This window comes from Artemia sp. Qi Xiang Cuo, chromosome 21 (genome assembly GCF_049724085.1).
Source record: "Artemia sp. Qi Xiang Cuo chromosome 21, ASM4972408v1, whole genome shotgun sequence".
In the NCBI taxonomy this organism is placed as follows: Eukaryota; Metazoa; Arthropoda; class Branchiopoda; order Anostraca; family Artemiidae; genus Artemia; species Artemia sp. Qi Xiang Cuo.
In genome coordinates, this window is record NC_142814.1 from 37,027,265 (window position 1) to 37,054,101 (window position 26,837).

The 26,837-nt window shown below is 34.8% G+C and overlaps 1 protein-coding gene across 1 annotated transcript in view; it reads right to left on the reverse strand.

Annotated features, from left to right (window-relative positions):
* The window catches only part of LOC148939501 (proteasome adapter and scaffold protein ECM29), a 157,742-nt gene that overhangs the window by 110,611 nt on the left and 20,294 nt on the right, over nucleotides 1-26,837 (reverse strand). Inside the window, exons 5-8 of the mRNA XM_089106894.1 lie at nucleotides 10,790-10,942; nucleotides 7,911-8,175; nucleotides 4,437-4,612; nucleotides 1,694-1,928 (exon numbers count right to left, since the gene is read on the reverse strand). Of these exons, the coding sequence (XP_088963020.1) occupies nucleotides 1,694-1,928; nucleotides 4,437-4,612; nucleotides 7,911-8,175; nucleotides 10,790-10,942 (829 nt within the window). The remainder of the gene's footprint in view (nucleotides 1-1,693; nucleotides 1,929-4,436; nucleotides 4,613-7,910; nucleotides 8,176-10,789; nucleotides 10,943-26,837) is intronic.

The following is a 26,837-nucleotide window of genomic DNA, read 5'->3' on the forward strand; positions in this document are numbered from 1 at the left end:
GAGGGTTTAAGCAGGGGGCTTTGAATAGATTGGGATGTAGGAGAAACGTGCGTAGCTGTGTTGGCCTCAGGCTGCTTGATGCTGCGGTGAGTTATTATTATTAGTAGTCGTATTTTCACAGAAAAATACCTTTTTGATTTTTCATTGTAAAGATTGAAAAAAAAAATGGATTTTGAAAATACACTCCTCCCTAATTTTTGTGAATTAACCCTGCGACAATTAAAGATAGTCGTGCATAAATACGAAACACGGAACTCGAAAACTCGAAACCGAAGACGAAAAAACAATTCTAGGATTCGACATTCCTCCATACACTGTGAGAATCAAATGCACTGACCATATCACGAACATGGAAGTACACCAAAGAATCCCGTCCACCGGAGCCATTTTCAGTTGAGTCTAACGGCAATAGATATCCTGGTCTGCCACATCAAGCAAATAGAGTTGAGCTGTCTCCTTAAATTGCCCTTTAAGGATTTCTCCATTTTCTTCGTCATGAGGGGAGCCATAGAAATTAAAAGTGCCCTTTTTGAGTGACCAAAAAGATTGGAGGGCAAATAGCCCCCCTCCAACATCCCCTTTTCTGCAGGACATCTGATCAAAATCTGAGATAGTCATTTGGTTCAGCACACCCCCCCCCCCCCCCAGCCCTTGGGGAAAGTATTGTATATTATGCAATTTGCCCATTGTTTACATATAACATTTGTTATTGGGAAACACACGACAATTTTTCGGGTGGAATTTTCTGCGGGGGAGGGGGAGTTCCACGGGAAGAATATTCTCTGGGAAAGAAAGTTTCTGGGGAGGAAATTTCCAGAGTAAATTTTACCCCGAAGGGTGAGGGTTGTTTCCTAACACGATTTGAAAAACGGTCACAAATTAAATAATAAAAATATTTTTTCAACTGAAACTAAGGGGCAACATTAAAACGAACAGAAATTAATCCATATATGAGTAAGCTACCATATCTTCATCCCTCGGTCTTTACACTATAGTTAGATTTGTGGTCCAAATTCTTAAAGAACTACTCCTGAAAACAAGGGCTGTTGAATTTGAATGATAAGTATTTTTAAAGAACTTTAAAACTTTAGTGTTAAGAGCGAGGAATGAGGAACGGGCAGCCCCAATCATATCTGGGACAATTTCTAACCGTTTTAATTTTCAAAGTTGCTTCTTAATTTCAGTTGATAAAACTTGTTTTGTTTTTAATCACCCGATGTAATCACCCGATAGGACATAATACAAATGGCTTGCGCATGAGTTGGCTGAGGTTGAAGCCCTAAAACGACTCAAGAGGATGTCCTGGATGACCTGGGTCAAGAGAATGACCCAAACCTAAGTAAAGAAGCCCCAGACCTAGACCAAATCCCATGGAAATGTTAAGCTGTTACCGTCTTTCTTGTGCAGGATTCTACCTTAGAATATAAAGCATTCCTCAAATTCTCGAATAACTTTGAAATACACGTTAATCTTTAAGAGGAAGGATAATTAAATGTAGTCTAAAATTTGAAATTTATACTAGACTACCAGCATACATTGCTACTCAATAATGTGACAGCTATTGTTCAAAAATAAACAAAATTTCTTGTAATAACACTCAATTTAAGTAAAATCCAATATCAGTTGTAATTTTCCAAGTGTTTACTAGCTCAATTTTACAAAAATTTATAAAATATCTTATTTTCATACTTACGAAAAGAATGTCCGGCATGATTATAACCATTTCAGCCCCTTTCCTCAGTAAAGGGACCAATTTAAGTTTCACCCTTCGGCATATTGGTAAGCGAACCTTTTCTGGCTTCAAGTCCTTTTCTGTACATTGGGGCTGGCCAATATTAACATCTAAAACAGGACTTTGCTCAGGGACAGAACCAAGGCACAGGGAATACAGGCTCCGGATTAGATACTCGTCTTTCCACTCTTTAGACCTCAATAAGGAAATAATTCTATTCACCAATGAATGCATATAAAACGTAGTAAAAAACATAGGTAAAAATTCTTTGTAATTTCCCTTCGGAAGTTGTCTTTTATCAAGGCCGTATCCAGGGGGTAGATGGTTTGAACTCCTTCTCCCCCGAAATGTATCAGACTCATAAAAACGAACGGAACAAAAAAATTTTGATACATTTTTCTAAGTTTTTTTGCCCCCCCCCCCCAACAAAATCCTTTTGAAGCCCCCCCCCCCCCCCACACCCCGAAAAAAATAATGGATACGACCCCGTCTATTATTATAATTCTGTGAAGCATGTATGTAAATTTAAAACATGTTTTGGACCTTACTAACCAAAAAAAATACTATATAGAGTAGGATTTAATAGATACAAAAAACACGTAATTTCAGTGGCTTTCCTATAGAACTTTACTATTCTTCTCATTCCCTGATCCTTATGTAATCTCTGTTGCATTTGGTATGTTTTTAACCCTAAGAAAGATAAAAACGATACTCGTCATTAGCGTGGACGTTTAAATATGGTTGATTTTTTAGTTCATAATTTAGGCAAGTTTAGCAAATTAGTCGCCTAGAAAAAACAATACATCACTGTTAAGACTATAGACTAACTTTAGTCAACGAGAAAAAAGCATCAGCGTCATCTGCCCTAACCTATGAAAATTATAATGCTAGGTGGCACTTCTTGAATTACTCTGCTCCAAGGACTACAAAAATCGAGACACAAACTAAAAAGCAGAAACCGACACTTCAAATTTTACAAACTGTAAAGCACGGGTTTATTAAAACATTTATTAAATTAATTAATGATTTATTATTTTAATCAACTGTAAATTAACTAAATCATTAAATAGTAGTTAATTGTTTATACCAATAAACATTTTTGTATAATGCATAAATATATATATATATATATATATATATATATATATATATATATATATATATATATATATATATATATATATATATATATATATATATATATATATATATATATGTATATATATATATATATATATATATATATATATATATATATATATATATATATATATATATATATATATATATATATATATATATATATATATATATATATATATATATATATGTATATATATATATATATATATATATATATATATATATATATATATATATATATATATATATATATATATATATATATATATATATATATATATATATATATATATATATATATATATATATATATATATATATATATATATATATATATATATATATATATATATATATATACACACACACACACACACACACACACACACACACACACACACAGAACAATCAATATTTAAGAAATAGATAACCAATCAATACATAATTATGGTGTTATTAAATAGTTATTAAATCAATTACCAAATAATAAATAATTATCAAAATAATTATAAAATAAATAATTCATAGTCTTTTTGAATAGTACACGGTCAAGGCAAGCTCCCTTACCCCTTTTTGTTGCGAAAGTTCAAACAAACCACTCTGGCTGACAGGTTTTGGGCTCAAGGCTTTTTCTGATTCTCGGTTTTCTGGTATTTTTTCCCTGGCTTTTTTTCCCAGCTGTTCACGAAATAAGCGTAAATACACGAATGAAAGATAATGTTCTTTAGCCTATGGTCTTTAAACATGACAGGCATTGGATAATATTTACAATTTCCTTCGCCAAGTAGTATTATACAAGCAGATAGTAGGAAATAATATGCTCCCTCGATTTACTTTTTCTCTTATTCCTCTTTAGCACTATAGGCAATAAACTTGTGTGGTTAGGAACATCTTAAAACAAGACAGTATTGTATGTAGCTTTTGACCATACTATTTTTAGTCTATATTTTTACTGAAATAAGCTATTCGTTTAATCAAAGAGTATAAGGAACAACTGGCCAAAACTCCAAGCTAGCCAACAAGCCAAAAGCAAACAATAGGTATATTTATGTACATTTTAGAACAAGTGTATATTATATTACTTTAGCCAGGAGTCATTTAAAGAGGCAATTTTCTCTCCCCTCAATTTTAGAAAAAAAACCTTTTATTGGGTATTTCATTGAAAAATACAATTTTTTTTATATTTTCGTTAAAAAATTTCCCTCCTTAGATTTTGACAAATACATGTTGCCCCGCCCTGTAATTTTCCTGAACTGAGGCTCTCGGCTTTAGCCCTAGTTATTTTACTATGTGAAATAAATAATTTAAGAACAAAGAATCTGAATAGGTTTATCAGCTCCACGGTAGATCTAAATAAACTCAGATCTTTAAATGTAATTTTAATCTTAATAAATTAGGATAAGCTTGTTTTGAATTTTTTATGCAGGTTGATACTGCAATATCAATGGCGCTAGTCTTTTAAGGCTTATTATACCCATTTTAAACCACAAAACATATTTGAAGTGGCTCCCGTAACTACAGTTTTGGGCTCTTAAAAATCATTAGAAATCCAAATACTTACGACATAACTCTAAACATATATGAACTGGCAATACTGGACACGGCAAATCTTGTGTCAGCCATTGCTATGGTCCCATGAATCATGATTTTGCGCTCATCAAACATACCAGAAATAAGAAAACGAGTTACAGCCATTTTAGCTTTCTCCAACTCTTCAGCTGACCAGCGTACTTCTTGCTACACGATTATAGCTCCATGGGGAAAAACCAGGAGGTAGGGTTGTTTGTCCAGCAGGGCCAAGTGATTGAAATCTGCAGAGGTTAGAGACCACTTTATTACTAGCTGAATGACGAAAAAAACAAACAGTTAATTCTTTAAAGTTGTTGGAGAAATAATTTTTCCTTAAATCCTCGCCCCGTCACCTTAACTCCTGAAATTTTTGTGTCCTTCTTTAAATTACTTGTCGTCACGATTTCTTCTAATTTAAAGTGGAAAATCCATGTTTAAGATTCCATCCGTATAGCTACCTCCCTCTTTAATCTCCTAAATAAATTAGGCGTCGCTCCTTTTCAATCCTTAAGAATTTACACTTCTTTTGTACGCCCGCATCTTGAATATACTTGTCTACTTTGAAATACCGGCCCCTCCCACGAAGAATCAGAAGAAACTGAATCCATCCAAAAAAGGGCCCTGCGAATAATTTCCAAAAAGACAAGGAGCAATACTCTGCTTCTAAGGAAAATTAGGTTGGAAACACTTGAGCAGAGGAGAGTTAAATTGTGCCTCTGTTGGGCAAAAAATGCCACAACCAACCTTCGCACGGAAGGCATTTTCCCCAAACGTCACTCCTTATCTAGATTCCTCCCCTTCGAGATGCTTCTGAACCCATTCCTATCTTGTCCCCCGTTCACTGTTTTACCTCCAGATATGAAAAAACCTTTGTCCCCTTCATTACAGAAAATATAAGCCAAATATCCCGCTAGTTTCTCTTTTTTTATTGGATAGTGGTGCTACCCCAGTTTTTGTATTTGTTCGCTTGTTTCCCCCCCCCCCCTCATTTTTTAGTTTCCCTTGCGAAACTCAATATGAATCTATAGCACAATTAAATACGTCCTGTTACTCTAAGCTTGCACTGAAATAACTGCTGGTAATGTTCCTGAATTTACATGGCTGTTGCAGTTGCGAGGAAAACTGTCCTACTTGCCCAATATTAAATTTAAAAAAAACAAGTTTTTTTCTACTGAAAGTAAAGAGCAATTATTACGTATATGAGGGGTGTTGCCCCGTTCTTAATACCTCAATCTTCACGCTAAAGTTTCCTAGTGCTTTTAAAAAATCTTTCTTACTGTTAAAATTAAACGACCCTTGTGTTTCAGGAGTCGTTCTTAAAGGATTGGGATATAACTTTAGCGTAAGGAGCAAAGTAGTAAGAAGGGGACAAACCCTCTTGTATACTAGTAATTTCTCTTCATTTGAGGTTTTGATATTGCTCCTTACTTTCAGTTGAATTTTTTATAAATTTGATTTCTGATCTTTTTTATAAATAATACCGGGAAACCCGGCTCCCCTTCCAAATAAAGATCCTCTAGACAATTCAATCCTGGTAAAAATTAACCTTGGATAATTACCATTACCATCTCTATATGTAAAATTGAGTCGGCAAAGAGAAAGTAAGACAAATAAAAAAACAAATTCGTAAAAGAATTCTAGAAAGTTCCGTCAGTGTAAAATTTCCCCTGAAAAGTTCATCCCCCGGAAACTTCCTAACCCATGGAAAATTTTCACCATGGAAAATCCCCAATCAGTAAATTTACCCTCCCCCTCCAACCGAAAAATTTATCCATACTTCCCAATAAAATTATAATATATTATAATATTATAATATTAATAATATCATTCATATTATTTCCGGTTTTGACGCTTTCTATTGTATCTGACTCCATGGCACAGAAATTGGAATCCTATATCTATTTACGGTCTTCTGAATATTGGGTCGAAGTTTAGAGAACTTGCTGTCAAACTACCCCTTTCCATAAATAAGTATATATTAGCCCTGAATGGTCGGGTCCGTTTGCTGCAGTTTTTTTTTTTTTTGAAGTGTTGTAGAAGTTGTTTGTTTCGTATTTTTTTATTTTACTTTATTAATTTTTTTATTTATTTTTTTCGCAATAGTAATTTAAATTCGTCATATTCAGGAACAGATAATATTCAAACATGTCAAATATGAAGGTCTAAAAATTATTAAATGATGCTCCATTAAGTCCTGGTCCCCTGTATTAAGTCTTGGTCTGTCTTTTTTTTTTTTTTTTTTTTTTTTTTTTTGTATCTTGAACTTATTTCTTTTCTTTGGTTACTCTGTTCTTGTGTAGTTTTTAAGTTTTATGTACTCTTCTATGAAGTGTATTATCTACTTTTTTCTTTATACTCCACAATTATCGTTTTTGTATATAATGTGGGTTAAAAACAAATTATTATTATTAATAACAACTACTATAGCCTACGTAATTAATGGGTAAGTTTCATAGCTTAAACACCTTTCCCAGGGGCTTTGGGGGGTCATGTATCTCCAAAGACATAGATATTGGACCTTTCAACTATGCTGAACAATATGGTTGTCTCAAAATTTTAATCGACCGACTTTGGTGAATAAAGGGGTGTGGGAGGGGTGCTAGATGCCCTCCAATCTTTTTGGTGACTTAAAAAGGGCACTACTTTAAAAAGGGCACTACAGGCAAACTTTCTCAGGCCTTTGATGGGCAAAACTAAACTTAATGAATCTTATGTATTTGGAATCAGCATTATAAGCCAATTCTTTTGATAATCTATTGATATCAAAATTCCGTTTTTTAGAGTTTCGGCTACTATTGAGCCGCGTCGCTTCTTACTCACAGTTTATTAATTTTAGAAAAAACTTTTTTTTTATTTAATCAACCAAAATGATCTACCAATGATATAGAAGAGAGAATGTCCCGCCACATCATCAAAATATTTACAAAAATCAACTTAAAGTAAAATCCAATTTAATCAAGTTCAAGTTCCATTAATTTCCATAAAATAACAATAGCAAAAAAAATATCACAGAGGGCTCAATAGCCCATTATTTGGGAAACAAAATGGAATAAATATCTTTAAACTTAAGGAGATCAAGAGGTGTGTGTGTAGTCGACTAGAGAACTCTTGCCGCTTTGTGATGAAGATGGTGAACAGGAGCAAAAACAGAAGGAAATGTAGACATCTACACAGACGAACAGTAACATATATAAGGGGAAATAAGAGAAAATATGAAAGACGGAGGATAGAAAAAGGAAATAAACGCTTTAATTTTCGGATGATTCCAAGTCCATGGGAGATTTTCACTCTTATTACTTGAACATGCCACTTAAACGATAGATTTTAATCCAAAAGAATCCCCAGGAATCATACGGATCGATCCGGGGGGGGGGGCAACTTTGGAGCCTGTTGGTTTACGAAGCTGAGTAATTGTGGGGTACATCACACCTGTACGAGAAAAAACAAGAAGGTACGACTTGTTTACATTTAAAACTAGTTGATTTATGTCAAACCAATTGAGTATCTTCTTAGTCATTGCTGGCAGCTTTAGAATAAGGGATGACTTATCCGGAGCCGCAGCACCTAGAGTAGTGTCACCTACAAATGCTACCAATTCTTCTCGACTATCAGAGGTAAACGCCGGCGTAGTCCGAGAGTAAAATTTGTAACACAATCCACAGCAAACATTGGTAATTGGGGTGTTAAAAAGTCGGTAGAGGTCGTTCACATAGATGAGAAAGAGGGTTGGCCTAAGAATAGAACCTTGGGGTACTCTGTATTCAATGGGAACTTGTTTGTCTGTATCTTCCGTGGCGATAGGTCTGTCAGTGAAGTATGAAGAGAACCAAGACAACGCTCCCCCACGCACACCATGTTGAGAAAGTTTACCAATGAAGATCATGTGTGTAAGGCTGTCAAATATCTTAGAAATGCCGAAAGAGAACCTTTGAATCCTATGTGGCAACGACTTTTCAAAGAATAGTAAGATATGTACTGTTCCTCAGTCTAGTAACTTTATTGAGACAACAAATATATTTTTTAAATATTATTTGTAAGTAAATACATTACACTTATATAAAGGATCTATATCTTACATTTAAGTGTACAGAAATAACATCTAGTTACTATACATAATCAATATGACGACGCATGGAACTCAAATTTGTCACGTAAAGTGGCTAATTTGTGCAAATGTTTGGAAATAAGGTGAAAATTTTTCTTGAGGAAGTGAGGAGGGAGGGAAGGCAGTAGCTCTAAGGCCCACTGTTTTAAAGAAGTGGGTTGACTGCTCAAATTGAAAACGCATTCTCTGCAAAAACTTGTTTTGAGCAATATTATTATATAGTTTTGAGCCTCAATTATTATCTTCCATAATGAATTGATGACTTTTTTCCATTTATCATTTTCCTAAATACGATATTCATCATAGTTTTCTATGCGAGTTTTAAATTTTCTAGGATTTTCAACGATTGTCTAACAATTTTCAAAGTATAACGGGTCTGCATGCAAAATGTGTTTGGTACAATTATTCTGCACATTAGATAGATAGATAGAGAAGTGTATTTTAAAGCCAAATATACGGCCATGAATACAGCAAAATAACATAAATGAAAGGCACAAATAACATAAACTTTGATCAGCGATCATCATAAACACTTAAATAAAAAACTACATTAACCTAATAATAGTACTTAATACTTGGAAAATTGGCCATTGAAAAAAACACACTTAACACTTCGAAAAAAACACTTAAAGGAAACATTACATTTACTTTATACTGGATTTTTTATTTTGTCTTTTAGTTAACAAAATTTCCAGATACCTCGCTATTCTTCTGTAATTTTTTAGTGGTCATATGTAAAAGGAATTGTTTTCTGACTTCAAACTGTCCAAATACTTAAATTTAATTCTTGTTGAAGACTTGGTTATTGCTGGGAATTCGTTTTAATTTTGAATAGCTGACGTGTACAAGCCTTTAAATTAATAATGGGCAAGGGGGGGGGGGAGCATAATATTTTTTACAGTAATTTTCTGAGTTCATGTTTTAAGAGCTTATATTTTATCCAGTTAATAATTTATATTTAAAATCAAAGTTTCTGTTCCTGTTAAAAAAAAATCAGCAAAAATCCTACTTTTAGACTATTGAGTAGACTTAAAATTCAAAGAAACAATTTTGTTCATATGAACATAAAAGAGCGCAGCATTAGTTTAAATTTTTTCTCTACCCCCCCCCCCCCAATGAAAATCAGATTCCTTCTGGGTTGGCATTTGAATGGAATAGTGTGGCACTAATCTCGATTAGAAATGCAACGGGTGCAGGGAAAGCGTATTACTGTTCAAGGGCCGTAACCAGGATTTTTTTTGGGTGGGGGGGGGGGGGGGTGGGGTTGACAAAATAATTTTTTCGGGGGGGGGGTTAAAAACAAATCTTTTAAAAACGCATCAACAATTTGTTTATATTCATTTTTGTTACGTTTTTTACGAGTCGGACAAACATTTCGAGGGGGGTTCAAACCCCCTCCCCCACCCCTGGATACGGTCTTGGACTTATGACACATCTGCTAAAAAAATGATTGAGCCGACTAGCTGAATTAGAAAATGCTTCAACCTATTTCCTCTTTAATTCTGACAGGAAACACACTTAAAGAGCATAACTCTGTTTTAAGTCACAGCCCCAGTCAGGAAGCATGAAAAGAAGAGCTAACATTATTTAAAATTCGATTTCTCTATCATTTGGGAATAAACAGTGTAGCTGAAGGTGCTGTGGTGTCTAAAAGAATCGGCCTATATTATCCATTATAAAACTTTTTTAGTTATGCAGCCAGACTAGTAGGAATTGACTACGCGATCTTAACATAGCTTGTACGGCTAGGATAAGAGATCCGAACTAACAAATGAAAACTAAACGGCGACACCTACTTTCCTAGACATCTTAGAAAAACCGTTTAATTTTTTCCGTTTCGTGCTGGAGATAAAGATATTCAGATTTAATAAAACTTGTATTATTACAAAGTGTGAATTTTATTTTGTTTGACTAAGCGGAGCAGAATTTTTCTTTAAGTTCAGGAAAGGGTATTCTTTGAGAATATTCTAGCGTAACTGCAAGGAAAACGTTACGAATCAGCTCAAAGAAAATATCGTTTGACTAAATTGGTAGCTTTGGGATTTCTCTGTTATGATGCTACCCGCTTTGATTGAAAACGTTGCCGACACAGGGGACGTATTATTTATGCAGTAGGTACGTTAAATAGACAGCGGCTGCTGTTTGTGGAAGTGTACCTACAATTTGTGTTTTGATTCTGGACGGCTGTTATACTTCTGATCCATGACAAATACTTCTAAAAAGTAAAATAAAAAACTTACCCATAGGGTAATAAGAGCAAATCACGACAATATTCCAATAATATTTTGACATAATCCGAGTCCACATGAAGTTGGAATTTTTCTTTCCAATTATTGAGGTTGTCTTGGTCTATTTTGACGAACTCAAAACTGGACACTATCTGAACCAGTATTCTATAAAGAATGAAATTTTGTATACCATAATACAATGAATGTGGAGAGACGAAAACACTTACAAGGAAGAGATACAAAGAAAAAGAGTTAGGAGATAGGGGAAAAAAGAAAAACGAAGTAGAAAGGAACAGAGAGCGAGAGAGAGAGAGAGAGAGAGAGAGAGAGAGAGAGAAGTTACCCACTGAATTGCTGTCGGTATATTTTCTAGCCGTTATATTTTCGGTCGGTATCTGTTGATAGAAGAGCTATAGCAAAGGCCTTATCCTTGTATGGTATACCAGACGAATACAATGAAGTGATTAGTGACATGTACGAGAATAACATTACTGGGGTTAAGACGAGAAATGAGGTTAGCAGCTGTTTTTGTATTAAATCAGGTGTTAACAGGGTTGTGTTCTGTCTCCCTTTATTTGGATCAAGTTGATGGACTTAGTCCTATGGAGCACAGAAAAGGCAAGGGAGAACACGGAATCAAACAGGGAAGAAAACTTTCCTGGGCTTAGATTATGCTGATAATTTAAGCGTCCTAGATGAGAGTGTGAGCAAAATGAATCAACTTTTAGATGTCTTACGAGTTCACGGTGGAAGAGTAGGTTTGAGAAATAATGTTAAGAAGACTAAGTCTCTACAGCTAGGAATAAGTGAAATGAAAAGGTAACGTAATTTTATGTGGAATGTATCATTATATAATTAGATTTGCGATTGTTTTCATTGAATGTTTTATGTTGTTTTTTGGTTCAAATTAAATATAAAAAAACAGTTTATTCTACTGAAAGTAAGGAGCAACACTAAAACTTAAAACGAACAGAAATTATTACGTATATCAGGGGGTTCACCCCCTAGTCAATACCTCGCTCTTTACGCTAAAGTTTTTTTTTAATACTTTCAAAAGAGTTTTTTATTCTAATTAAACGGCCTTTGTGATTTAGGGGTCATTCTTATAGAATTGGAACAAATTTTGAACTTTAGCGTAAAGAGCGAGGTATTGACGAGGGAGCAAACTCCCTCATATAAATAATAATTTCTGTTCGTTTTTAAGTTTTAGCGTTGCTCCTTACTTTTAGCAGAAAAAAACTCTTTTTTATATTTAATTTCAACCAAAAAACAACATAAAACATTCAATAAAAACAATCACAAATCTAATATATGATGATATATCCCATATAAAATCCCAAATATGACCATAATGACGAAAAGATGATTATAATCTTTGTGATTTTGACCAAAATATGACCATTAATAGTCATTAGGAAACAGGTGATGGGTCCGGACAGGGATCTGGGCAGACAAAATCTCGTTTTAGCACACTAGATTATTAAATCCAGCAAAGAACAGTGTTTTAAACAATAGCACCAATTTATGAAAAAAGAGAAGGACACAATAAATCTAATGAATAATTTTTTCTCTTTTTTCCCTTCTCTTTTTGGAAACACAAATAAAGGTATTTTCAGTGAAAATTCAAAAAATTAAGTGTAATCAAGTGTGCATGAAAATTTCCTTACGACAGGCGGGATTGAACCATCTCATCTCCGTTCGGGGAGCAAGTCTCTAACCACAGCGCTATCGTAAGGTGTCAGATTATTTTAATCTTATGCTTTTTCATTTACTTACTCATGTCAGACGGTTTTTTAATGCTAATTTAGACTCTTTTTGGATGTAACCTATTCCAGCTTCTACGATTTTTTTTATATCAATGGACACTTGAAAACATGAAAAATAATATTTTGATAAAACAGAGAAATCAGATTGCGGTCAATATCTACGAAATCATATTATTGATATAGGACTAAAGTGAATACACCACTTGATGCATTTTTTCATGCTGATTACAAATATAATAAGCATATCTATTGGTGATGAATTTCAGCCCCCCCCCCTATATATGCTATACCTAACCTAACCTAACCCTGAATTGGCAGATAGAGGGGGGGGGGCTGAAATTCATTTCCGATAGAAATGCTTATTATATTCGTAATCAGCATAAAAAAAGGCATCGAATGGTGTATTCACTTTAGTCCTAACTCAATAATATGATTTGGTAGATATTGACCCAGATTGCAAACAGAAAGGAGAAATGTGGATTCAATAAGCTCATATATGTTACCAGCCTAAAATTATACCCGGTAATTATGTATTAACTGGTAACCACGCGATATATTGTACTAAAGGAAACTAGTCAAACGGGTATATGCCAATAGAGAAATGGATCGCAAATCGTGGTTTGTCATTATGTTTGCAATATTTAAACTATTGTTTTTTGGGGTTTAGGGGGGGGAGATACCTAGGTTAAGTTAGATTACGTTACGTATTTAATATATGATAGGGTTTACTCCCCCCCCCCCTAATGTGCAAATATATAGGCCAAATTTGTTTCTAAACTATTATATTTCATCATATTTTGTTTTATTTCATTAGCAATAACCGAACTTGACTTCTCGGATGGGTACCAGCTAATACATAAGTACCTTATACCCTAAATAAAGCATTTTTCAATGAAAATACCCCAAATAAGGTATTTTTCAAAATCAGGATGACAAAAAACCTAGGGGACATATGCCCCACATACACACAAATTGACATTGACACCATTGGTTTGTTCTAATAACTCCATTTTTGTATCGTGGCACCTTCTAAGGTGGGAAGGCAGGAAGGCATAATAAGGGTGCCATGGTTGAAAATCCTTAAATAAGGTTTTTCTTATGGAAGTAAAGATAAATTTAATAAATATCACGGTACTCCTGTATTAAACGAACTCTTTTATATATTGCTAGTTTGGTTAATGCTAATGAACTAAAATAAAATAGGATGAATATATAATAGTTTAGAAACAAATTTGGGCTATATATTTGCACATTAGGGGGGGGGGGGTGTAAAGCATAATATATATTATTACGTAACCTAACCTAGCTACCTCCTCCCCCCCCTAACCCCCAAAAAACATCAGTTTAAATATCGTATACGCAATGAAAAACACGCTATACATTGTATTACCCTATAGCGGTGTCTTAAATTAACCCGTCAAAACCAGTTTTTTCGTCACTGGTTTCCATTGCAGTATACAAAAGAGTGCGTTTAATACAGGAGTACCGATATCACCTGTCTCTACATTTAAAAATATATAGTAATACACTCGTGATATTTTCCAGTACCTGTCAAATTGTAAAAACTATGGCTTTGCTGAAAACACAAAACCGACCCAAAAACAGGATGTTCTCAAGGTATAAAAAAAATGCACTCTTTACTTCCGAAAGAAAAACATAAAAATGATGTCACTTCACTTGTTTACAGATAGTCTCTCATCCATCCATTCTAGGGTAGAACTAAGGTTGATAGCCATGGAGTAAGGATAATTCAAATATTCTATGAGTTTGTATGAGCCTTTTGAAAGCAATTGGAGACCCCAAATGGAAGGTTTTCAAATATTTATATTGACTACGTCATCAGGACTTAGAAGACAATTGGGCAATTGAGATTGTTCTCATTACATGAGCTTTACCTACTGGGAAAGCCTACTGGAATTGCAATGGGGATGATCAACATTTTTAGGTTCACTCGTGACGGACAATGCCCTCTGGAGTTGTATGTTAAATGGGGGACTGAATTTACCTGGACTCACAGGCAAATAAGTCACCTAGGCCTATTAGACTCGCCCACTTATAGTCTCAGGCGGGCTACCATGTTTTAGGGTTGAGACATAACCTACAAATCCAGAGGACTTGCAGGCGAACGGGGAGGCCTATAGTTTTCCAAGTGCTTGGGTGAACGGCACGGGTAAATGGCGGGAGTAACTGTAACTCTCTTATTGGACAAATACTTGTGTGATAGCTTTTGCAGAGGCATGTCCGCCTAGGGTCTCAGGCAGGTTGATCAAGTTTTAGAATTGACACATGACTGTTAAGTCGCCTGGAATAGCAGGCGAACAAGCGTCCAAAGCATAATAGGGCCCGCGCGCCTACTAACAAGATATATTTGTCGGTAGAATGCTTTCATATAAAAAAAGGGTAAAGATCCTCTAGAGCAGTGGTTCTCAAACTATGAGTCGCGACCCACCAATGGGTCACAAGCGGACATTGAGTAGCTCTCGGTCGCAACCATTAATATTCATAATGCTCAAATTTCGTACTGGCGAGTGGTGGAACTTATTTGTTCTAATTGAAATGAAAAAAAAGTGTTCCCAATATGAATGAAAGACTGTTAAAATAAGAAACATGACTTAAAATAATTTTTTATTACTTACATAACTACACCTGCAAGTTTTTTGTACAAAGTTATTTCCATAGGATGGATGTATTTGTTTCCGATATTTCTTCATTACAGTTTCAGCATCAACTATAGCTACTTTTAATCGTATCGAGTTTGATATTTCCAATTTAATTCTTTACTCAGTTTTAATGTAAAGTTAGCCAAAAATCCGGCCTTACACATGCAGATATGAGCTAGTAATAAAGAGGGGGACTTTCATACCTTCGACAAACAGGCAAGGAGAGTCATCAGCAACTGAGACCCACGATTTTGATAACTGTTAACGATTAAAACTATTGTTCAGTGACGCAGTTCTTGGTAACGAACTGTAAGTAAGAAACGACGCGCCTCAATAGTCATGGTGAGTTTGAATTATTACATGTTTATATTTCTGCTGATCTTGAGTTTTATTATGGCCTTTACTTTTCTTTGAAAAATTTCTAATTCGGAAAGTTTTTTATTATGATTAATCGATAATAAAAGTTTCAATTGTTTCAAAACAATCATACTTGCCATTATCAATGCAACTTTTTCCAAAGCATAAGTTTTTTCATGAACGTTCGTATTTTATCCTGAACTGCAAAAATGTCTGATTCGTTTGAACCTTGCAAATAAAATTGAGTTAGTTTAATTTTAAATAAATTAGTTGAATTTGGAAAATATTTCTTAGAAATCGTCAATGGCGCTTTACTTATTACAATACTGAAAATAAACATAAGAATTACAGTAAAATTAAATTTTGAACTAATGAACTTTCAGCAATTAATAGCATTATATATCAAATATTCAATTAAATTTTATTACTTCTTTCCCAGACTCTTCAAGACAAATATAGCTTCATTACAAACAAGAGTTTGGATACTGCCCCCATCCGTAAATGTAAAAGTCTAAAGCCTACTACGCCATTGGTGCTTCACTGAAAACGATTTAAAACAAACAATCATAGCAGAAAAAAAACATACAATAAGTAATAATATAGATGAATGAATAAATCTTAAAGTGAGTAATGCTTAAATTGAATATGCAAATAAAGCCTAAAACGAAAAAAAATATTTCGCTATTGAAGTATAAATGATACCAAAAAGGAACAGAAATTAAATAAACAATCAATGCAAACAAATATACAACATATACTAATATAAATGCATAAATAAATTTTAAAACGAGTGAAGCTTCAATTGAGTATACAAATCAAGCTTGAAACGAACAAAATTACTACAAACAAGAGTTTGTGTATCGCCTCCTTCTCTTACTGTAAAATTCTAAAGCCTACAGCGTCAATGGTGCTTTACTGAAAACGAATTCTCTCACTGTATAGTCTAAAACCTACTGCGTCATTGGCGCTTTACTGAAAACTACATGTCTCTTGAATAGTCTTGGAAAGTATAAACAAAATCAAATTGAACATTTGATATATAATGATATTAATTGTTGAAAGATCCATCAGTTCAAGAATTTATTTCACTGTAATTTTATTTTCATTTTCAATGCTGTAAGAACTGGAGAAGAAAATATTTGTAATATAATTCGTTTTCAGTGAAGCACCAATGACGCAGTAGGCTTTAGGTTTTTAATTACAGTTAAGGAAGGAGGCAGTAGCCAAACTCTTCTTTGTAATGAAACTATTCTTCTTGAACAATCTTAGAAGCAACTAATAAATTAAACTGAATATTTGATGTATAATGATTTTAATTGCTGAAAGCTCATCAGTTAAAAATGTTATTGTAATTGTAACGTTTATTTCCAATAGTAAGTACAAAAGAAAATATTTGTAATATAATTCGTTTTCAGTAAAGCGCCATTGGCCCAGTAGGTTTTAGACTTCTACAGTGAGAGAAGGAGGCGATACTCAAACTCTTGTTTGTAGTGATTTTGTTCGTTTCAAGCTTGATTTGTTGAAGCTTCAATTGAAGCTTCACTCGTTTTAAAATTTATTTATTCATTTATATTAGTATATATTGTATGTTTATTTGCTTAGACACTGTATCTAGTTTTTATTCGTTTTGGGTTTCATGTTTGCATAAGTAGCAAAATATTTTTCTTCGTTTTAATCTTTTTTTTCTCGTCCTGCAGCAGAAATCTTTGCTATGAGATTTATTTATCCACCCTTATTATTAATTACTGTATGTATTTTTTCTGCTATGATTGTTTGTTTAAAATCGTTTTCAGTGTAGCAGCAATGGCGTAGTAGGCTTTAGACTTTTACATTTACGGATGGGGGCAGTATCCAAACTCTAATGAAGCTATATTTGTCCTGAAGAGTCTGGGAAAGAACTAATAAAATTTAATTGAATATTTGATATATAATGATATTAATTGCTGAACACTCATTAATTCAAAATTTAATTTTACTGTAATTCTTATGTTTATTTTCAGTATTGTAATAAGTACAAAATAAAATATTTTGTGATATAATTCGTTTTCGGTAAAGCGCCAGTGACGCAGTAGGTTCTAGACTTTTACAGTGAGAGAAAGAAGCGATACCCAAACTCTCGTTTGTAGTGATTTTGTTCGTTTCAAGCTTGATTTGCATATTCAATTTAAATTTCACTCGTTTTAAAATTTATTTATGCATTTATATTAGTATCTATTGTATATTTGTTTGAATTGATTCTTTATCTAATTTCTGTTCGTTTTGGATTTTCATTTATACTTCAATAGCAAAATAGTTTTCTTTGTTTTAAACTTAATTTGCATATTAAGACAGACAGACTTAATTTGACAGACAGAAGGTTTTAGACACTCTTACAGACATCCTTAAAGCGCTTAATTATAGTGATAAGAAATCGGTGCGACTGCCAAAATTTGTCTTTTTCCAGCCAGATGCGGTTCCCGTTGTTCCGGGTGAAGCAAGCGTAACGCTGACGAGGAAGGAAAATGAACTCTGTCTCGAGTTCAAGAGTTTTGTTTCCTCATTCGGTAAGCCAAGTTCGTCTACATCAACACTGGGCACTAAGGACATTGCAAAAGTAGGTCCTAAACCCTCGTATGCAGTTGTCCTCAATCTCCCAAAAACACTCGATAACCCAGACGTTCGCAAGCGTTTTGTCGATAGTGTTTGCCCGAACTCTGATAAGATAAATGAACTTCGTAAAACCAAGGATGACTGGAAGGTGATAGCAAGCTCTAAATCGCCCGCAAGAACCGTCAATGAGAACGTGAAATCAAATGCTCCCGACGTAACTGCAAAACTAAAAGAGCGACTCTTCATTGCAGTTCTCAAGCGTGTCCCACGTAGTATGACAGAGCATCAAGAGGCTTGTTCCTACTGCCACTAAAGTGGCTGAAATCGGCAGTTATGAACACGCGAAAGTCTTCAAGATTTACTTTGATAGTAGAAATTATCTAGATCAGTATCTTAGCGACTCAATCAGAGTTGGCTATGAAAATCTGCCTGCTGAACAGTTTAAATTTATGCCCAAACGCTACTACTCCTGCCACTGTGTTGGGCATATCGCAGCTGATACTTCTCAATATCCCCATGTGGACGCTGTGGCCGAAGACCATAACTCAAGTAAGGATTTTCCTTGCAAAAGCGATATGTCCTGTGTATTGTGGAACAAGAAAGGCCACACTTGTTATAGCGTAAGGTGTCCAGCCAATAACTCACCATTAAAATGAACGCTACACCCAGCAATGTCTCGTATAGTGTTGCATCGTGGAATCTGAAGAGTAATTTTCTGAATCGTTCTGTGTTCTTAGAAGAACTAACGCCTGAATATGACCTGGTTTGTGTTCAAGAACATTTTGTGACTTCTCTTAGTCTGAACTTATTACATATGTCCCCAAGTCATACATTGTTCTCTGTCCCTGCACGCCGACCACAAACTCACGGTCACCCTTCCGGTGGGTTGCCCACTTTTGTGAAATCTTCCCTCCCGTGATCTAGCTTTGACTCTGGAAGTGATTTTCTTGCAGTGAGGATTAATAATGTGGTTTTAATTAATTTTTATCTTCCAACGGATTATCAAGACGAGAAACCGGAGAGACTGTTTGCAATTAGTGTGACTCGGCTAGCTAAATGTCTCGAAAATGTGAAAAAACTGGGACTTTCTTGTTTTATAGCGGGTGTTTTCAACTGTGACTTGACAAAGGAAAATGAAACTGCATCTAGTCGTGTGACTCTACTTTATGGTTTGCTTGACAGTGAATATATACTCGCATCAAAAATAAGGACCTTTCTTATATCCACAATAGTGGAAGTACATCTAATATTGACGATGTTGTTCCTACACCGTCGGTCTCTGTTTCTGGAGTAACCGTGTCGGACTCTTGTTTTACGTCGGATCATTTTCCGCTGTCTTTTGTATTTAATGTGAATGTTAGCCCTGCAAGTTCGTCTCCTAATCCGGGGGTGAAACGGTTTTATTTTGTTTATGATTGGGAGCGTGCTTCTAGGGATTACTTCCAAAGTGTTAGTGATAGTATAATAGATAAAAATAGAGTCCGGTTTGATTTGCTTATGAATAGTTCTAAAACTAATCTACTCGAGTCTCGACTTCGACTCAAAACGTATTGCAGTGAGCTAACTCACGCATTGTGTGTGGCTGAAAAGGTTGCTGTACCTGCTAGAAAAGTAGACTGACACAGAAATTCCTGGCTGGTCGTCTAATATCAGTTTACGGAATGCTTGTAATTCTGCTAAGTTGTGGCTTTCTATCTGGCGGGAAGCCGGTTCACCGCGTGATGGCTGGCTGAATAAGATTTAGATTCTTAAGAAACAACGAGTTGCAAAGGAGTTTTCTCTACATCATGGTTCTTTAATTGCAGTAAACTCTGAAGCGGTTCGTTTGAATCCGAATAAGTTTTGGTCGGCATTATCTAAGGATTCCCGTGAAGATCCACCTTTGCAAATTCCTCTACTATCATGGATTAAACATTACCAAAATGAATTCTCGCCACCAGACCCACAGCTTCAGGATGGTTTTAAAACTCGTCTTGATGATTTTTTTCACGTGCAAGAAGTCCCGGTATTACTATTAAGAAGGTTATGATATATCCGGCTGTTAAAAAGCTGAAGAAATAGAAATCGCGAGGGTTTGATCAGATTTCGGCTCAGCATTTATTTTTAGGCAGCGATTTATTTTTTAAGCGCCTTGTTCTATTTTTTCAAATGGTTTTGAACCTAGGAATGGTACCTGATTCTTTTTGTATAGGTTCCCTGAGGCCAATTTTGAAAAAGGGTAAAGCATGGTCAGAGTGCTCTTCATACCGCCCGATTACCGTTGTAACTACTTTTTGCAAGCTTTTTAAGTTGTTGCTCATAGATGAGTTACAATCAAAGCGCACTGTCCAGGACCACCAGTTTGGCTTTCAAACTGGTCTCGGATGCGGACATGCACTTAGTGCTCTTATGTTGGGTCTAATTGATGCAGAAAACCGTGGTGAAATCCTAGCACTAGCGTCCCATGACGTCAGACGTGCTTTCGATTCGTTGATACATGATGGTATAATACTTGATATGGGTCTTAGAGGTGTTGATCCTGTTTTTTTTTTGTTTTTTTTGGCGCCACTGTATGATATGTATGTTCATTTAAAAGCTGAGCTTTTGCTTCCTGCGGCCATCGGCGCAGGACAGATCCCATTAATTGACTGTGCCATTGAGTTGTCACCACGTGGCAACTCTATGTTGCCAGTAAAAAAAGGAGTAAGGCAGGGTGCTATTACTCCTCCAACTGCATTTAATAATAGTATTGTTAAATCTCAGTCTAATGCCCTGACTACATGTATTCTTCTTGGGATCGACATCTCCCTGATTGGTTACGCAGATAACGTCTTTAATCTAAGTCGTTTTCTGCGTGGCTTAGAAGAAAATTTACTGCAACTCCAGTGCGCGTATCGTTAAATAGGCCTCCATTTTAACGCTGATAAATCTATGTGCTATTGTTTAATTCTAAAGAAAGTGAGCACGCGCCAGTTTGATTGGGTAATGCCGAAGTTGTGCTAGTTAATTCTATTGTGTCTCTAAGTCTTTCGTTCGGGCGTTCAATTACTGAAACCCGTCGGCTTCTTATGATTCACTTCCACAAACGCGCGTCGTAAACCTACAACCGTATTGTTGCAAATAAGTGGAAATTTGATCACCAAATTCTATCACGACTTTATAACGCTATGGTGCTCCCTCATTTGCAGTACTTGAGCCCATACTGGCGAATTTTTACTCTGAGTGATAGACGTAATCTTCGAGCTAAATATAGGTTTGCAAAGTTTTTGCTGCAAGTTGGACGAGCAATCGGTACATGTCTAGGAGGTTTGATATAATTGACCCAGAGGATGCTATAGGAGCGCAAATCCGGCGTTTTAATTTGTGTATTTGCGGCCACTCATAGGCTGAATTGCTACGACAGTAATGGACTGTCAAGTTTTGTCTTGTTGACTTTGTATGGCTTTTTATATTTAGTGTTATTTATTTCGGAGTGGTGTTTTCTTTTTGTTTTGCTCAATATGCTTTTGTTTTGATGAGTTAATAAACTATATATATATATATATATATATATATATATATATATATATATATATATATATATATATATATATATATATATATATATATATATATATATATATATATATATATATATATATATATATATATATATATATATATATATATATATATATATATATATATATATATATATATATATATATATATATATATATACATACATACATATATATATATATATATACATACATACATACATATATATATATATATATATATATATATATATATATATATATATATATATATAACAAATGAAACTCGGAGATGATAGAAACCAAGCTAAATTAAAAATCAAATAAAACCAGGTGAAAAACGAGGATTTTTTCAGTCAGTGGCGAACCATGAAAAAGACAAAATATATGCAAATATATCGACATGGACCTTCACCAAGTCGTCCTAACTGCTAAACAAAAAAGAAGACAAAAAAAAAACGAAAATCTAACCTTTCGAGTGTCTGTTCTGTCTTTGAAAAGTAAACTTCGAAAGGTTAGATTTTCGTTTTTTTTTTTTTTTTACACGAACAACAAAAAAAAAAAAATTATAAAGAATAAAATAAAAACTACGCATTCACTAAACCATCCTCAGAAAACTTTCGAAAAAACCTCCAACATCAAATCTATATGTGCTATACAGGAATTTCTTCACTATATTCTTAACATTTTTTTATCCCCAATTATCAAACTTAAATCAAATGGGAAGCTAACATTATGTTCTCTCAATTCAAAAATCATATTAAACCTCTGACGAACATAAAAAGTAAAATCCTACAGGACATTCTCACAGTTTTATATGCATCCACTTTTACACGTTTGACTATCGGTTATGACTATTCTATGTAAAAAAAAAAAAAGTAATTCAGTTTCGAATGGCCTGTTATAAACTGAGTTAATATATAACTTGGTTCAAGTTTTTGCGCAGAAATTAAATCTTCCTTACACCTGAACAGGCCAACCACTCACATAGTTTTCAAATATTACATACCATTTATTATATAGAGCATTTTTTAAATACTACGGTTCAGTTGGGAAGGTGACAAAATAATTTTCCATCAGAAACCCAACTCCTAGCAACTCAGCAACAATTTCACCGGTAAAAACGCTATGATCAACAGAATATCTATTTAAAGGACAACTAGGCTGCACAATATCTGACCAAAAAGGGGGACGTCCCTTTTTAACAAAACTCATCACTGCCAGTTCTATTGCTCTTCGACCGATTGAAAGGACACCAGAAAGAGCCGTAATAACATGATTTTGAGCAGTTCTAAACGACTTTGAAATACTAGGGGTTGAGTATCGTTGTGCTGACTGTAACATATTCTGTATATTTTTTCCTTAGGGCCCCAATCCATACTGAAGCCGCATACAAAATAGTATTTTCAATTACTGACTTATACAATTTTCTAAGAGCGAAAGGCTTTAAGCCCCAGGTCATCCTTGCCGCGCTTAAAAGACGACTCGAATACTTCTTAGCTTCATTAATTCTGCATGTTACATGTTCTGTCCAAAGAAGTTTCCTATCTAAAATTATTCCCAAATATCGAACTTCATCCTTAACTTCAATAGCGTCGCCTCCAAATACTAAATTAACGTGAGGGGGTTTATGTCTATTTGAAAATAAAACAGCCTCTGTTTTTGATGTGTCAAATGTTAATTTATTATTTACTGCCCATTTATCAAAACTCTCGAAAATCTTATTTGCTACTTTTTCCAGTGTACTTACATTCTTTGCTGTAATAATAGTACATATGTCATCAGCATATGCTTGAATTAGACAATTATCATTTATATTAATTTCAAGAATATCATTAATATTAACAAGCCAAAGAAAAGGAGATAGAATTTCACCTTGTGGACATGACTTTCCTAATTTATACAAGTTTTCATTTTCATATGCAACTGTTCGATCTGATAGATAACTATGTATGAATTTTATTAAGCCAGAAAGGCATTCTTTTTCCTTTAACTTTTTAATAATTCCTGGGTGCCAAGCATTATCGAACGTCCCTTTTATATAAAAAAATATACACAATGTAAATAACTTCTTCTTTTTACTTTTTTTCAACCATAGTCACCAAATTATTAGCCGCATCTACCGTACTTTTATTTTTCGAAAAACCAAACTGATAATCAGAAATCCAATTTTTATTTTTACTTAAATTATTCGGTCTACCCATTATTAACTTCTCCAAAATTTTTCCTAAATTAGAAAGTAGAATTATAGGGGGATACGATCGAGCATTACCGTCATTTTTCTTACCCTTTTTATTTATTACAATCACATTAGCCCTTTTCCATTCTCTAGGGAAATACGACACTTTCAAACACGCGTTTAATATATTCAAAAGAGTTGGTGCAATTACATTCATATTCTTTTTCAAAATTAAATTTAAGATTCCATCCGGGCCTGGGTCTTTAATTGGTTTTAATTTTTTTATAATTTCTAAAAGGTCTTGAGACTGAAAATACTTGCTATTTTCTACATCTTCTTCTAATATCTGCTTTACTTCTTGTCGAATTCTATGAAGATAGCAATTATCATTTAATATCTCATCTTTCGTGAGCCACTTATTTAAAAGTACATAAGAACCATACAATACCCCAGGGAATAACTTACAACGCCTGTCCCCGGGCCCTGGGGGGGGGGTGTCGACACTGGAGATTGTATTACATGATCTTTGAACTATTTTTAACAAAATGGCTGTCTCAAACTTTTTATCGGATGCATTTGGGAAAAAAGGGCGTTGGGGGGGGGGGGGAGGGGCTGGTACCCTCCGATATCTTCTGACTCTTAAAACAGAACTAGAACTTTCAATTTCCAAACAAATGAGCCCTCTCTGAAGTTTATACGAGCATTTCTTCCATAAGCACCATATATGCCCCCAAGGCATAACTTACAATGCCTGCCCCCGGGCCCTTGGGGGTTTTATCAACACGGAGTTTTTGTTATGTGATCATTGAACTATTTTTAACAAAACGGTTATTCCAAAATTCTTATCGGATGCATTTGGGGAGAAAAGGCGTGGGGGGGGGGGGCTAGTTGCCCTCCGATCACTTTTGACTCTTTAAAAGGAAACACTAGAACTCTCGATTTCCAATCGAATGAGCCCCCTTTGAAGTTTATGTGACGACCCCTTCTATATGAAGTGCCTCTGGGAAAAAAAAATAATAACAAAACATTGGAGCCGTATGGCCTTTACTATAGGCAACACTATCGCGTTGCCTCTGATATTGCCTATGAAAATTTTCGGGAACCCGGCTGACTGACCGCATTTCAAACAGTAGGCTGTACCAAAGTATAAACACATACTGACCAAGTACTGACAAAACTCTCCAAAAGTGACCCCGCGTACCTCAGCGCCTCTGTTGTACTACTTAATCGCTTCGAGCCAATAAATTAAATTTAATACAGCTTTTACGAAACAAGTATAATCACCTACGGAACTTGTGATTTACTCGCCAGGTTCGCATAGGTATGGAATCGTCTCCAGAGACGCGGACAAAGGGTCACTTTTTTTGTGTGGAGAGAATAGGTTTTGTCAGTACTTGTTGTATGTGTTTATACTTTGGGCTGTACGAACAGTGTGGTTCAATCCCGTTTTCTAGAATTATAATGAGAGAAAGGTTGAGATGGCTATGACATGTTCTGCGGATGAAGGATTCAGATTGCCAAAGATTGTCCTTTTCGGCCAACTGTCTAGGACTAAACGGAAAGCAGGTCGTCCGAAGGAAAATGGGAAATGGTAACTTTCTGGGAGGGTTTAAAGAGTGCTTTAAATAGATTAGGATGGAGGAGGAGCGTGCTTAGCTTTGTTGCCCTCGGGCGGCTTGGTGTTGTGGTGAGTTGTTAGTAGTAGTTGTAGTATAATTTCAAAGCAAGAGTGACAAAGGGAGAGTGAAGGAAAATCATAGACATGGAAGGGAGAGAGAGAGTCAAAGAGAAATTGGAGAGGAAGATAAGGTAGGGGAGAGGGGAAGGAAATGTACGGGGGTTAAAAGTACAATTGTGCAGAAAAATAGAGAAAGGAAAAGGGAAGAGCGAGAAACAACTCGCAGAAGACTATATTGCATAATAACATTTCTTTAGTAGTTGTTACTTTTTTGGGCCATTTAAGGCATATTTTATACTTAAAATATTATTATATATCAAAACATACAAAATATTGTCCTCAAGCAATATAGTGCCACACTAACCACCCCTCTGTCATCACTCTTCCAGCTCTGCTCTAGCTCTGGGTCCCTCCCAGGTTTGGGTAGTCCACCCACGTCATCCCTATTCCAAACCCGAAAGCGATCCTAACCGTATTAACTCACATAGGCCGATAGACCACCTCTCTGGCATTGCCAAGGTCTATGAGGTTTTCTGAAATAAAATCCTTTTTATACAGTATACATTCCTTTTGTTAAAAGTATGGGTTCTACCAGAACCGCTCGACGCTTGAATGCCAAGCATCAGGATTGGATTGAACTTCTGACCCAAAAGTACAATATTACAGTACTTAATTTTTATATTGGAAAACCTCTCAATAAGCTTTGGCCCAAGGGCAAGCTGAAAAAACTTTAAGTGTGTATTTTAAAATTCTAAAACTGATAAAACATTCACGCGTGTGCTCATACTGAACAAACTCACCCAGTACTCGAAGTGCCTTACTCTGAAGAATCTGCAGTCTTTTAATATTTGAAGAAAAATTAGATGCATAAATACAGCAACCATAAACAATAAAAGGATGAAAAACAGTATGATATACATTTCTTAAAACAGTTAAAGGTAACACGTGTTTCAAACGCCGCATCACTCCAAGACCTCGTGCAAGTTTAGAAGAAATCATATTTATGTGTTTCTTCTAACTAAAATTGTTATCGATATACAATTCCAAATATTTATTTTCGAAAAGCTGTGAAAGCGACAAATTTTCAATACAATAGAAGCAGCATTTGCAATTTCTCATACCCTACTAAAAACCATATATTTTGTCTTAGAATTATTAACAGCGAGGTAACTCAAGGAGATAAACACCAAAAGGTTTTCCTGCATTCGGTTTGCTTTATCCACTAATTCTTCCAGTGACCGTGCAAATATTGTCAAAGCCGTATTATATGCAAATGCTGTAACATTTGCTTCTGGCACGTAGAGCCTCAGTGT